Source organism: Staurois parvus, unplaced genomic scaffold (assembly GCF_062004578.1).
Source record: "Staurois parvus isolate SC_StPar_1 unplaced genomic scaffold, SC_StPar_1.0 ptg000356l, whole genome shotgun sequence".
Classification (NCBI taxonomy): Eukaryota; Metazoa; Chordata; class Amphibia; order Anura; family Ranidae; genus Staurois; species Staurois parvus.
The window spans coordinates 2,474,023-2,488,274 of record NW_028318152.1 but is presented as its reverse complement, the minus strand read 5'-3'; the positions used below and the strand labels follow the sequence as shown (position 1 = coordinate 2,488,274).

Here is a 14,252-nt window from a genome sequence, read left to right as displayed (position 1 = left end):
ATGCTAAAAAAAAATCCAATTTTGTCACTTTAGTTTTGCTGCTTTTAGTGTTGTTTCCACTTTGCACAGTTTAAAGATTAACATTTCTTGTAGCTGTTGGAATGTGGAAAATTTAAGGAATTGTCTGAGGCTCAAAGCACAATGACAACACTTCAGACTAGGAATTCCTATTTTTTAAAAAGTGTGAGTTTCATCTGGAAAATGATCATAAATAGGGTAATTACTAATGAACAGGTAACAGTACGGATACTCGTACTCACAAAAATGCTCCCGATACCTGAAAACAATACATTGCGGTGCGAATTGGGGCAATAAAAAATGTATTGACCCAAATTACAAAGAATAGCATGCATTTTGAACAGAATGCGGTGTGATTCCTTTCCAAATCACATGCAGTTTCCCCACTGCTCCTGTGCCGTTCAAAAAAGGGTAACTGTGCATCCCTACTAATGAGGAAGTTTTATACTGGTTGTGTATTCTTTCTACAGGCTTACTTTTCTATTGAAATCCAGTGACTCCATTCCTTTTAAATTGACTGCAAATTTCCAAGATCAGTCGCTGTGTTATAATTATTTCATCAGCCAGTCGTGGGGTCAGCCGCAGAATGTCCAGACTCCTTTCTTTTTGTTTTACCCGGAGAGATTTTTTCAGGTAAGTTCTGGTGTGTGTGTGTGTGTGTGTGTGGGTGGGCGGGCCACCCTAATATTACATTTGTTACTAGTGAATATCCAAACAAAATGTAAAAAAGGTACAGACAATAAGGGTACCATACGAGACAAAATTGTTGCCTCTTACAGTACCTTTAAATTCCATCCATTTTTTATATTATGTTTGGATTTTCACTTGGATAAGACACAATCTGTTGGGTTCTTATTGCCGTCTCTGTTCCCAGAGACACAGTAGGGTAACTCTGTTTTCTTGGAAAAAAAAAAAAATAACAACAACATATACAATTGGTACACAAATCATGCTGTAATTGAATGTTATTTAAATTACCTTTCCTTTTCAATATGCAGAACTGTAATTTTCTATAAAATGTAATACAATATGGCAACCTGGAGGCATTCTGTACACAGATTAGTATATGGAACACCCCTCAGAATTGGGACTGCACTAAGATACAAGCCCGATTTTGGGCATTCTCTACAACAAACTTTCATTTTTGGTGAGATACTCCCAAAGGGAAATCACATCTAAAGGGGTTCGGACTCTGCCACTTTCCTCATAAGAACACTGCAAGTGCAGCAGCTGATTGATCATTCTAAAGACACTCTTATTCATGTTCACTTTTCACAGACAAAAAAAACAGCTATTTTTTCAGAATAACAAAAGGTAAGAATCTGCAACAAAGTTTAAAATCCTTGTAATGTACCAGAGCGGATTGTTTTTTTTCCTTATCAAAAGTGTAATTACTCTTTAAAAGAAATCTCCTCAAAGTTAGAGAAAATATCACCTTTGCAAATTTGTCACTTGGGAAAGTAGTAGGGGTACATCTCCACAATGGGGACACAACAAATAGGTTGACTTCTACTTCTTCCCACTGTATTCAAAACTGTCTGGAGTTTTCACTTTAAAGAGTTAGTTAAAAATGTAACGCTAAACTAATACCCCACAGCTGGCAGGTGTGGCTGCAGGGTGTTCACCTTTTAATTTTTTCTGAAAGGATAAATTAGCGGCTTCCTCTCCGCCCTGTAGCAGAAATACTGCTACAGGATGGCAGGGGTGCACAAAATCACATGTGTATATATATGTCATTTTGCATCTCCGGGTAGGTAGCACACACGAGCCCTACCTGCACCGCCATTTGCGGCCTTGGCTGTCAATCACCGGGTCCTGTCTGGTTATTACTCGCCGGCACCCGTAATCACCGAGTATTACCGATGGGGGAGAAACCTGTGTATAACACAGATCTCTCCCCTGTCAGCTCTTGCACACTGCTTTGTATGGTTCTGCATAGCACTGATGTGCCCTGATGATCTGTGTAGCCCCAGCAGTGCCACCTGTCAGTGTCCATCAGTGCCAGCTGTCATTGCTTATCCATGCCTCCTGTCAGTGCCACCTATCAGTGCCAGTCAGTGCCGCCTATCAGTGTGCATCAGTGCCGCCTATCAGTGCCCATCAGTGCTGCCTATCAGTGCCGCCTAACAGTGCCAGTCAGTGGCACCTAACAGTGCCAGTCAGTGCCGCCTACCAGTGCCATATATGAGTGCTGCCTTTCAGTGCCCATCAGTGATGCCTATCAATGCCCATCAGGGACACCTACCAGTGCCTCATCAGTGCCACCTATCAGTGCCCATCAGAGCAGCATCATTAGCGCACATAAGTGAAGGAGAAAAATCACTTATTTACAAAAGTTTATAACAAAAACTAAGAAAAAATGTTTGGTTTTTTTTCCAAAATTTTCAGTGGTTTTTGGTTTGTTTAAGAAAAAATAAAAAACCCAGAGGTGATTAAATACCACCAAAATAAAGCTCTATCTGTCACAAAAAAATTATAAACATTTCATATGGGTACAATGTTTATGACCGCGCAATTGTCATTCAAAGTGCAATAGCACTGAAAGCTGGAAATTGGTCTGGGCAGGAAGGGGGTATAAGTGCCCTGTAGGCTAGTGGTTAATGGAATTTGTTTGGATGTTTGGGATAGTTGTCCTGCTGCAGAATAAAATTGGGGCCAGTCACATGCCTCCTTGATAGTATGGCATGATGGATAAGTATCTGCCTGTTTTTCTCAGCATTAAGGAAAATATTGATCCTGAACAAATCTCCAACTCCATTTGTAGAAATGCAGCCCAAAACCTGCAAGGAACCTCCACCATGCTTTACTGTTACCTGCAGACACTCATTGTACAGCTCTCAATCTCTTCAGCGAAAAAAACTGCCTCCTGCTACAGCCAAATATTACAAGTTTTCATTCCTCAGTCCAGAGAACTTGCTGCTATTTTTAGCACCCCTGTTGCTATGTTTTCGTGCATAGTTCCATATGCTTAGCTTGGTTTCCACATCAGAGGTATGGCTTTTTATTAGCCACAATTCTTCCATGAAGACCACTACTGGCCAGACTTTTCCAAAGAATAGATGGGTGTACCTGTGTCCCACTGGTTTCTGTTATTTCTGTGCTGGTGGCAATGCTGGACATCTTCCGATGACAAAGACAAGTAAGCGTGATGGGTCTTTCATCTGCTGCATTACGTTTTCTTGGCAGACCACTGTCTCTACGGTCTTCAACGTTTCTTTGTGCTTCTTCAAAAGAGCTTGAACCGTACAACTTGAAACTCCAATCTGCTTTGAAACCTGTGCCTGGGAGAGACCTTGCTGATGCATTATAACTACCTTGTGCCTTGTTGCTGCACTCTTGCCATGCAGTCTTGCCATGGTTATGACCCAGGACTGTAATCCTACAAAATCCATGACTTTCTGCAAGTGTACAAAGTATGCAAGTGTAAGAGTTGATGCTGGTTTGAAGCCAAAGGGTAGTCACACCAAATATTGATTTGATTTAGATTTTTCTTCTGTTTGCTGACTTTGCATTTTGTAAATTGATAAAAATGAACTTTTGAAAGCATCTCTATCTATATATATATATATATAATATATAATTTTTGCATTATAATATAATAATTAGGAAACTGCATTAATGTGGGTATTTTACACATACCCAGAGTCCAGTTTTAAAGATTAACTCCATTTTTGTTGAAAAAAATGAAATCCACTCTGGGTGATCAACGTACATTGAAAGAATGTTAACAAATTCTGTAGCAGATTCCTACCTTTTTGTTGCTGTGAAGAAATCGCTGGTTGTTTCACCAGACTGACTGCATACTCATTCTGAATATGAGGGTCTTGTTAAGTATAATTTGCTGATGCACTTTGTGTTCTAATGAGAAACGTTACAGTGTCTACATCCCTTTTAGAAGTAATTAATTCCAAGGGAGTATCTCACCAAAATCTAAATTTCTGTTGTAAAGGAGAGTTAAAGCGGAGTTCCACCCAAAAGGGGAAGTTCCGCTTTAAAGGATGGTCCCCCTCTCCCCATTAAGGATTGGCACCTTTGGGGAGCAGGGGGGGAACAGGTACCCAAATTTGACAGGTACCCGCTTCCACTTCTGCTGCAATTGCCTAGGTGATCGGAGGTGGAAGTTGTCCTCCTACTCTCCCTCCCCAAAGTCTTGTGGGACACATGACAGGTCCTAGAAGACAATGGGGCCATTCAGGAAGCGCAGTGCTACTCGAGCTTGCGCAGTGGGCACCCAGCTGTGAAGCCATCAGCTGTCACAGCCGGGTGCCCACATTGAAGATGCCGGCGCCTAGAATACAGGATGGCCGGTGAAACGGGCTGCGGTGGGGGCAACGCGGGATCGTGGGACAGGTGAGTGGCTGTTTTTTAAAAGTCAGCAGCTACAGTTTTTGTAGTTGCTGACTTTTATTTTTTTATAGAGTGAGTGGAACTCCGCTTTAAAATCTGACTTGTAGCTTAGTGAAGACTTTTGGGAAAATCAGTGAGCCAATCACACAAGCAGGAAATGATAGGGTGTACAGAACACCTCCAGGTTTCCAAATTGCATTGAAGTTTACAAAAAATGACTGTGCTGCAGATTAACCACTTGCCCTCCTGAGGATTTACCCCCATTCCTGACCAGGCCATTAATTGCGTTACGGCGCTGCATTACTTTAACTGAGAAGAGCGCGGTCATGGAACGCAAATGAAAGGTAAGCATAATGCAGCCAAGTACTGGTTAGTTCACCCACACGACCCAGAGACATTTTAACAAAACAGCATTGGGCTTGTTTCCCTTTAGTGTCCAACTTGGTAGCTGTAATCCTGTGCCCTGATTGCCCTGAAATTGTGGGACATGTAGTCTGAGGAGCTGGGTCTCTGCATGGAGCCAGTGCTGCTGAAGGTTACAAGGCCCAGCCAACTGGAAAGAAGTGGAGAATGCAGGGAAAGGATATTTAGGACCAGATCTGGGAGAAGCTCGTTGTTTTGGGATCACCACTGGTGGCTGAAAGCAGGGGCTTGGCTGCTCTGGAGAGTTAGAGCAGGCCTCACTGTTGCTACAGCATGGAGAACCGCCAGCAGAACTACATACCTGCAGGCAGATCTTCTGTTCCAGTCCCTTGCTGATGGGGTGACTGTCCAGTGTCAGTCACTTCATCACTGTGACAGGCCGAGTTGATGTTCAGTGTCGCCAGGTGCACGGATCATTCTTTTCCTTTGGGCCCGGATCCTTTAAGACCCTGTTCCAGGATTTCTTCATCCCTTGAGCCTTGGTATCTTCAGGATTGGTGAGCGGGTGGAAGCCCACACTGAGTACACTCTTTCAAGGACACTGCATGCAGACACCTTTATTTCATCTTCTATGATCACAAGGCCTCTTGCAGGAAACACTGACCTATGTTTTCCATCATTGCTGGTTGCCATTACACAGCAAGCCCCTTTGGGGCCATAATCGTGTTAACTGAGGATTCTGGGACACACTCCATTGCCAAGACTCTTCTTCCCTTTTCTTTTTTTCCTTTTGCCTTCACTTAAAGAACTCTGTGCTTTACTCTTACGTATGCCGCATTATTCTTATGTTGAGTAATTATAATTTGTGTTGATATTTGCCAGGCCTGTGGTGTCAAGGGTTTTAAAGGGAAGGATTAACACAGGGAAGTCTTCCTTATTTTCTTTCATGCCTGGGGTCAAAAGTTCTTTAAAAGGTCTAATTGTAATTGCGGTTTGATTCACCTCTACTGTACATCTGTGATTTGAGTCCCCAGGGACTAAACTGCTCATACTAAAAGTTAACCAACCTAATAATCTTTTCCTTTCTCTGTTGACTTCAAAGCTTCTAATAAACATCCAACTGCTTTACTAAAATCTGGTGTCATTGCAAGTGTGATCCTGCGTGTACCATGTCTGAACCTAGGGTGTCAGAGGTGTCGGAGGGCTTGCAAGGACAGGGCAACCTTTGGGGACAGTCATCTTCCAGCGGCCTCCACAGGGGTAGCGCTACATTAATAGCATTAAATTACATCTTGGTTTATGTAGCAATTGTATATGCTACATTATTTTGCCATATTTTTTTCCATGAAAGTTCTCTGACCTGCTGACACAAGCAAACAATATATAGATTGTTAAACACATCTATGCCCAGACAATGCACACTAAAGTATTTCAATATTCTAAATAAGCATTGTGAAGAAACAGATAACAGAGGCCCTGAGTGCTTGTTCACACTATGTGCAGTGATCTACGTTGTTTTCTGCACTGGATCTAGAGTGCATAGAAGAATATTGTTTTACATATGTCCTGTTCAGACCACAACACTGGTATGATGTGCAATGCATTGCAGTGCAGAAAAATGCAGCAGGACTGACTTTTTCTGCACAACATGTCACTGCACAGCAGCACTACACACCACACTCCTGTGCAGTGACATAAATGAAGTGTCACCATGTGCACATTTTACCTTGCAGGCTAATTTGAACCCAGCCTAAAATCTTGGCATTTTTGCTATTTACTATAGAACCAGAAATGTGGAAGCCTGCCAACTCTCTAATGTAAACCAACTGCAGATGTTTCTAAGCTGTTAGACCCTGACTTTTAAGTCCTCATGCACACAGGCAGTTTGGCATAAAACCTGAGCATTTGTGGGCACCTGAAAGGCATAGCTGCAGTCTTCAGCCCTTTACTAGCAGCCTGTCAAAAGCTATGGAAGGCTGAATTCTGCATGTATTGCATATGTCCCTGAACACATACGGCCCTAACTGCTGGTACTGCTTGCTATGGTATCCAGCCGATGCATATTTCAGCCTCTCCTAGCTTTTGACAGGTTGCTGGCAGTGGGGTCCAAGAGACTCTGTTGTGAGGTTTAAGAATGAATTCCCTCACAGTACAGGAGCTGGAGGCACCTAGCATATTGAATTGTATTGTTCATAGCGCTGTGCAAACTATTGGCACAATACAAATCCTGTATATTATTAACACACGTTGGTGCATTGCCATTTTATTTTGAATGGCAACCCAACACAAATTCACAATACACCTATATTGCAATGTGCTGCAGTGGAAGATGTCATACCATACCATGTGTTTCAGTTCACTGTGTCAGAAACAAAGGCACAGTGTGTTTTTCAATCAAGAGGTTTCCTTAACATAACGCATATTTACACAATGCACAGGTGTGAATTGGCCCTTAACCGCTTCCCGTCCGCCCTATAGCAGAAGTACTGCTACAGAGCGGCACAGGCGTGCAAAATCACGTGTATATATAACCGTGATTTTGCATTTCTGGGTAGGGGTCGCGTGCCACCATTCGCTTCTGTGGCTGTCAGTCAACAGATCCCGGCTGCTGATTACTCACCGGCACCCGGTGATTGACAAGCATCAATGACGGGGAGGGGAACTGTTTGTACAGTAAAGCACAAACACACAGCCCCACAGAAAAAAAACACACACAGCACACAGTTAACACTTTGATCACCCCACATGTTAGCCCCTTCCTGCCCGGTGTCATTATTACAGTGTGAGTGCTTTTTATTAGCACTGGTCAGTTTATTGGTGTCACTGGGCAACAAGTCAGTTCCCCTGAGTGTCAGAATGCTGGTCGCAGTCCCGCTATAAGTTTCTGATCGTTGCCATTGCTAGTAAAAAAATTTAAAAAATCCCAGTATATATACCGCCATTTGTAAACGCTATCAATTTCACGTAAACCAATTAATTTACACATATTGGGATTTTTTTAGCAAAGACATGTAGCAGAATACATTTGGGCCTAAATTTCTGACTAAATTAGATTTTTTTTTTTAATTTTTTTACTGGACATGTTTAATAGCAAAAAGTGGATGTACATTTCATTTGGGTGCAGCGTTGCATGACCGCGCAATTGTCAGTTAAAGTAACGCAGTGCCATAACACAAAAATGGCCTGGTTAGGAAGGGGAGTAAATCCTCAGGAGGGCAAGTGGTTAAGCAAACCAAAGCCAAAAGATCTATAGAGGCAGCATCTGCAGTCCTTTTCTGATTCCCACTCAGTAATTCAATGATTCAGTACTTTCTCACTCATTGACCTGGGCTCGTGGTTCAGAAAGCATTGAAACCAGGGCCAGCCTGGAGGCTAGTATTTTCTGAAGGCAATGGCTTCCTCAGTATTCATCATAGTACAGTTTCCCTTTTTTGTAATCTGTATATTTGTCTCTGGTCACTCAAAAGTACCATAATTTTTATATCCTGTTTTATAGATATTAATCCTTCCTGAAGATGGACTATTCAGGCTTGCCATTAATGGGACCCCTCTCAGTGACTTCTGCCCTCCTGTGTTTGATCTGAAATCCATTCATGAGCTGCAGATAACAGGCAGTGCTGAGCTTTTTCTTGTGCAGTGCTGACCAGTGACACTTGGTGGACCATACTTCCTGTTACAACTTACTTTGAAGATTACAGCTTTGTTACTGCAGTAATGTATTGCTGTATTTTCATCTTTTTCAGCCATCAAAATTGCGTGAAGAAAACACTCGAGAAAAAACCCTCAATATTTATTCATCTTTACATTGCTGTAGGGGCGCAACTTAAAAAAAAAAATGATCATGCATATGTGCCAAAGTGACAAATGATGAAATACATTAAAGGAGAAATGTGGGATTACAAAAAACCACCACACATGCTCACCTTCCTGCCGCAGTGTTGGTCTAATGCTACGACTGTTCCCCGCCGGTTCTAAGCCCAAGAACCGAGCGATTGCATGACTGTTGATTGTTCAGTCAGTTCTTGGTTGGCTCTGAGCAGAGAGCTATGACTGTCAGTTATCACTCTCTGTTCTGCCCTCCATCATTTGCTGGAGCACAGTACTGGGGAGGGGCCAGGAGCAGCTGGCTCATTCTCTCAACAGCACGCTGATAGGCTGAGCCAGCTGCTGATGAGGAATCTGTATGGATCCCAGCATTATTATAAAGATACTTCCAGAGTTTGGGGTTGTAGGATTTTTAGACACATATAATACTGCTTCTAGTGTCTTGAGGCGATTATGAATGAAAGAGCCATTGAAATAAAAAATGAAGTGTGATTTTATTCTATCACACAATGGTGTCAAATAAACAATGTAAAGCGTATAATGAACAGTTCCATGTAGATAAAACTATTGTAAAAATGACAAGCGAAAGTTCAAAGAAAAAGTCACCATTATCTGTCATGGCCGTTCTGTCCTTGCCATGTGCGATACTCCATGCTGTCCTTCTCAATGACTTTGTGAAGAAGGAGAAGCCGGATGTGACTAAATTGTAGCTGGAAGTGATCTCAGTATGCACCTGTTGCAGCTTCTCAGACGTGTGTATGCAAGAGTCATATAACGTGTGTGTGTGTGAGAGAGAGTGTGTGAGTGAGTGTCCCATGTCCGTCGTCTCATGGACTTTTAAGAGGCAAATGTACGTCATAGTTAGTGATCTTAATACCTTCTATGGAAAGTATTACTGCTTAGCAAAGCCATTTCATATAAGGAAAAGATGCTATACATATGATGTTTGATGGACAGGAACATATGTATGCTGATGTACCAATATTATAAGCTAATGACGTAAATGTATCAATGTTAGAAACGTATACTAAATATACACAGATACCATTAAAATACGTACTGTAATAGTTAGTCCCTTCTAATAACCTTGACATAACTACCAAATACTTTTATGCCTAAATATAGCATACTCAACCTTCAACTGGTATATACTATTTCAGCTTAACTTGTATATCTTTTGGTCTCAGCAATAATTAAAGAATAGTAAATACTACCATTTGTCAAAGACCATTCACACATATTAATATTAATTATGACTAATCATAAAAACCAAATATTTTGCAAGCTTGCCATCAATATCAATGCCGAATCATAATTTAGATTTAACAGGGGTGCTTCTATGACATCAGCTGACAGGAAGCTTTAGCCCATTGACAGCTGATTCTGGGTCACAGGAGAGCATATGTAAGTGAACTCCTGTAATCCAGAAGAGAAATATGGTCAAAAAAAGCTTTGGTCTCACTTCCCTTTTAGCCCTGGTTCACACAGAATTCGCAGCATTTTCAGTGTGAATTCCGCACCGCATCAGAATCGTACCCCGTTCATGCAAACCGCTGCGGGTGTGTATGTTAACACTCTGAAAGCGGTCCGCAAAATGCGGTGCGTTGTGCAGAATTGGATCACATACCCATGCAACCTGATTCTAGTGCAGACCCAAAAAAGGGTCCTGCATGTTTTTGGTGTGGGTGCGGTGCAATTAGAGCCATACAAAATGTATGCGATTTGCACAGGAATGCGGTGCGGTTCCTGTGCGAATCACATGCGATATACCGCACCGCATGTATGTGAACCAAGGCTTAATAGTAGGCCTAGCATGGGTCTCAAATAGAGACAATGGGGTTGATTTACTAAAACTCAAGAGTGCAAAATCTGGAGCAGCTTTGCTTAGAAACCAATCGGCTTCCAGTTTTTTGTTTTTTGTCAAAGCTTAATAGAACAGACTGAAGGTAGGAGCTGATTGGCTACCATGCAGAGCTGCACCAGATTTTGCACTTTCCAGTTTTAGCAAATCAACCACAATGCCTTTATATTTTCTTTCCAGAACAGCAGCACCATTTTTGTTCATACATCAAAGTCAGCATATCTTTCTAAACTGGAACCTTACCACTGCATGATGCATTTAAGTCAGTCCTGATGCTTATGAATTGGCCTTACAGCTATTAATTTCCACCAGTAACTCCCTGTAGACATGCAGCTTTTGGTGCCCAATGCAATACCTTTTGTTTTACTGGTTTAAACCAGGGTTTGGATATTGTGGTAGTTTGTTAGTAAGCTATGAGATGACTTAGTTTCTGGAGAGAGAGCCTTCAAAACAGCCCTGGCACCAGTGTCACCCTCAGAGCACCATCACCAGTCTCCCCTCATCATAACCTCCCCCATGCTCTACCAGACCTCTTCCATCATCCATCCTTACCAAAAGAGTAGTACCCAGGGCTCAGTAGATGGAGCAGCAGGGCAGGGCTGCTGTTAAAAATCATGGGGCCCCGTACAGTCTACCTGACAGGGCAACCCCTCCAAAAAAATCACTATTTTCACTTTAAAAAAAAAAGTACACTAAAATCATTATTAGCAGGCACAAACACATCATAATATACAAAAGCCCTGTAAAATCTAAAACTATTGAGTTAAATAAAGCAGCCATGTGGCCCTGCACAACATGAATCAGCATTTTTTTTTTTTATGAAGCTAGATTTACTGCAGGCAGCCTATGTTATGCTATGGGGATGCAGCAACTGTACGAACACAAGCGCAAGTCCTAAGTTGACGGGTATGTGGATGCAGGTGTATAGCCTGAAAAACATTGTGCATTCAGGGCTGCTCTCCTGCACACTTGTCAAATCAGGACCTGTGACTGTGTTAGTACAACTGCTGCATCCTCATAGAGTAATAGACCAACCTAGCTGCACAAATAAACCTCATTCACACTGTGTGGGACAGAGAACCCCTGTGAATGAGCCCTAATTATTTAAAAGATTATTCTTAAGGGTAGATTTATTCATGCATCTAAATCTCCCTTGCCTCTGAAGCCCACTCCATGTTCAGATCGCTTTCTGGAGGCTACTAACAGGTGGTGAGGAAGCAATGCTTTAACCTCATTTTTGCTGACAAATATGCCACAACACCCGGTTGCGGGGCAAATGCAACACTTCCCCATTGATATGAATGTGTATTGTTGCCTGGTGGGTGATTTCTACAAGTCAGGTCAACTTTGCCAAGAGTGCAAAGCATCACTGCCGCGATATGAAAACACCCATTTCCCTTGCCTATTGCAAAAACATAGCTCATCTGTTTGTCCCTCCCGTCCCCCCAACTGAAGTATAAATGAAGCTTCACATTTTTTTATAGTTATTTTTTACAAGTTTTAATTTGTTATGTTTTTATTTTTCACAATACTTTTTTTTTTTTGGGGGGGGGGCTTTGGTGAAATATGAGGGGTCTGAGCAGATCCCGATTTCTCATTTTTGGAGCTGAGAAAGGGATTAGAACATTTCTCAGTCCCTTTCTCTGCAGCCTCAGCTGTACTGGAATGAATGGGAGGCTCTATATAGAAGATCTTGATGTAAATTCCAATATCTATAACACCATTTGTAGACGCTGTAACTTTCACACAAATCAATCAATATACATTTATTGGGATTTTTTTATACCAAAGACATGTAGCAGAATACAGTTTGGCTTACATTTATGACTAACTGTGAGTTTACTATATATTTTTTTATAATGGACAGTAAAAAATATAGTCTTCAAAATTCAGGTTTTTTTTGTTTGTAGGGCAAAAATAAAAAGCGCACAGGTGATCAAATACCACTGACAGAAAGCTCTATTTGTATAAATTTAGTTTGGGTACAGCATTACATGACCACACACTTAGCAGTTGAAATAGCACAGCTCCGAATAGAAAAAAAAGGCCTGGTCAAGAAGGGGGGTAAAGTGGTTAAAGGAGCTGCAGGAATATCTGGCAAGTATTGGCTGTGTGGTACATGTGACAACAATCTCCTGTATTCTTCATATGTCTGGGCTATGGGGTCGAGTGGCAAGACAAAAGCCTTTTCTTACGACGAAAAACATCCAAGCCTAGCAAAATGTTGTAAAAACACATCTGAAGTCTCCCAAAAGTATGTGGGAAAATGTGTTATGGCCTGATGAAACCAAGGTTGAACTTTTTGGTCATTATTCCAAAAGATTAGTTAGTACATCACCAAAAAAACACCATACCCACTATGAAGCATGGTGGCGGCAGCATGCTGTTTTATTCTTCAGCTGGAACTGGGGCCTTAGTCAAGGTAGAGGAAATTATGAACAGTTCCAAATACCAGTCAATATTGGCACAAAACCTTCAGACTCCTACTAGAAAGCTGAACATAAAGAGGAACTTCATCTTTCAGCATGACAACTACCCAAAGCATACATCCAAATCAACAAAGGAATGGCTTCACCAGAAGAAGATTAAAGTTTTGAAATGGCCCAGCCAGAGCCCAGACCTGAATCTGATCAAATATCTGTGGGGTGATCTGAAGAGGGCTGTGTACAGGACAAGCCCTCGCAATCTGACAGATTTGGAGTGTTTTTGCAAGAGTGAGCGAATATTGGCAAGTCAAGATGTGCCATGCTGATAGATTCATACCCAAAAAGACTGAGTGCTGTAATACAACCAAAAGGTGCTTCAACAAAGTATTAGTTTAAGGGTGTGTACACTTATGCAACCATATTTTTATTTTTACTCTCCTCTACCTAAAAGATTTCAGTTTGTTGTTCAACTGAGTTGTACAGTTTATAGGATACGTTAAAGGTGGAAAATGTTCTGAAATGATTTATCTTTGTCTTATTTTTTTTTACAGCACAGTAACCTGACATGTTAACAGGGGTGTGTAGACTTTTTATATCCACTGTGTGTGTGTGTATATATATACAGTTGTGTTCAAAATAATAGAAGTGTGTTGAAAAAAAGTGAATAAAGCTCAAAATCCTTCAAATAGCTTTTATTTCCATACACACAAATGCATTGGGAACACTACACATTCTATTCCAAAGCAAAACATGAACAACAATATATCAAATTTGTGTTGTTCCCCAAAAAAAAATTGAAGAAAAGTGAATATTAGACTGTTAAAAAAATAGCAGTGTTTGTATTCTTTACAAACTCAAACATTCACTGTATAAACTGAAAAATGTTTGAAGATTTTGCTTTCCTTTGAATCACTTAATTAATATTTAGTTGTACAAGCACTGTTTCTGAGAACTGCTGTACATCTGTGTTGCATGGAGTCAACCAACTTCTGGCACCTGTGAACAGGTATTCCAGCCCAGGATGATTGGACTACATTCCACAGTTCTTCTCTCTTTCTTGGATTTGCCTCAGAAACTGCATTTTTGATGTCACCCCACAAGTTTTCTATTTGACTAAGATCCGGGGATTGGGCTGGCCACTCCATAACGTCAATCTTGTTGGTCTGAAACCAAGATGTTGCACGTTTACTGGTGTGTTTGGGGTCGTTGTCTTTTTGGAACATCCATTTCAAGGGCATTTCCTCATCAGCATAAGGCAGCATGACCTCTTCAAGTATTCTGATGTATTCAAACTGATCCATGATCCCTGGAATGCGATAAATAGGCCCAACACCGTAGTATGAGAAACATCCCCATATCATGATGCTTGCACAACCATGCTTCACTGTCTTCACAGTGTACTGTGGCTTGAA

General features: G+C 41.4%; 1 protein-coding gene across 2 annotated transcripts in view; it reads left to right on the top strand.

Moving 5' to 3' along the window:
- The window catches only part of LGALS12 (galectin 12), a 44,785-nt gene extending 31,259 nt beyond the window's left edge, over positions 1–13,526 (top strand). For both annotated transcript variants that reach the window (XM_089684783.1, XM_089684784.1), the window contains exons 8-9: positions 489–651; positions 8,225–13,526. In XM_089684783.1, coding sequence (XP_089540909.1) covers positions 489–651; positions 8,225–8,371 — 310 coding nt within the window. In that variant the 3' untranslated portion in view covers positions 8,372–13,526. The remainder of the gene's footprint in view (positions 1–488; positions 652–8,224) is intronic.
- The last annotated feature ends 726 nt before the right edge of the window (positions 13,527–14,252 follow it).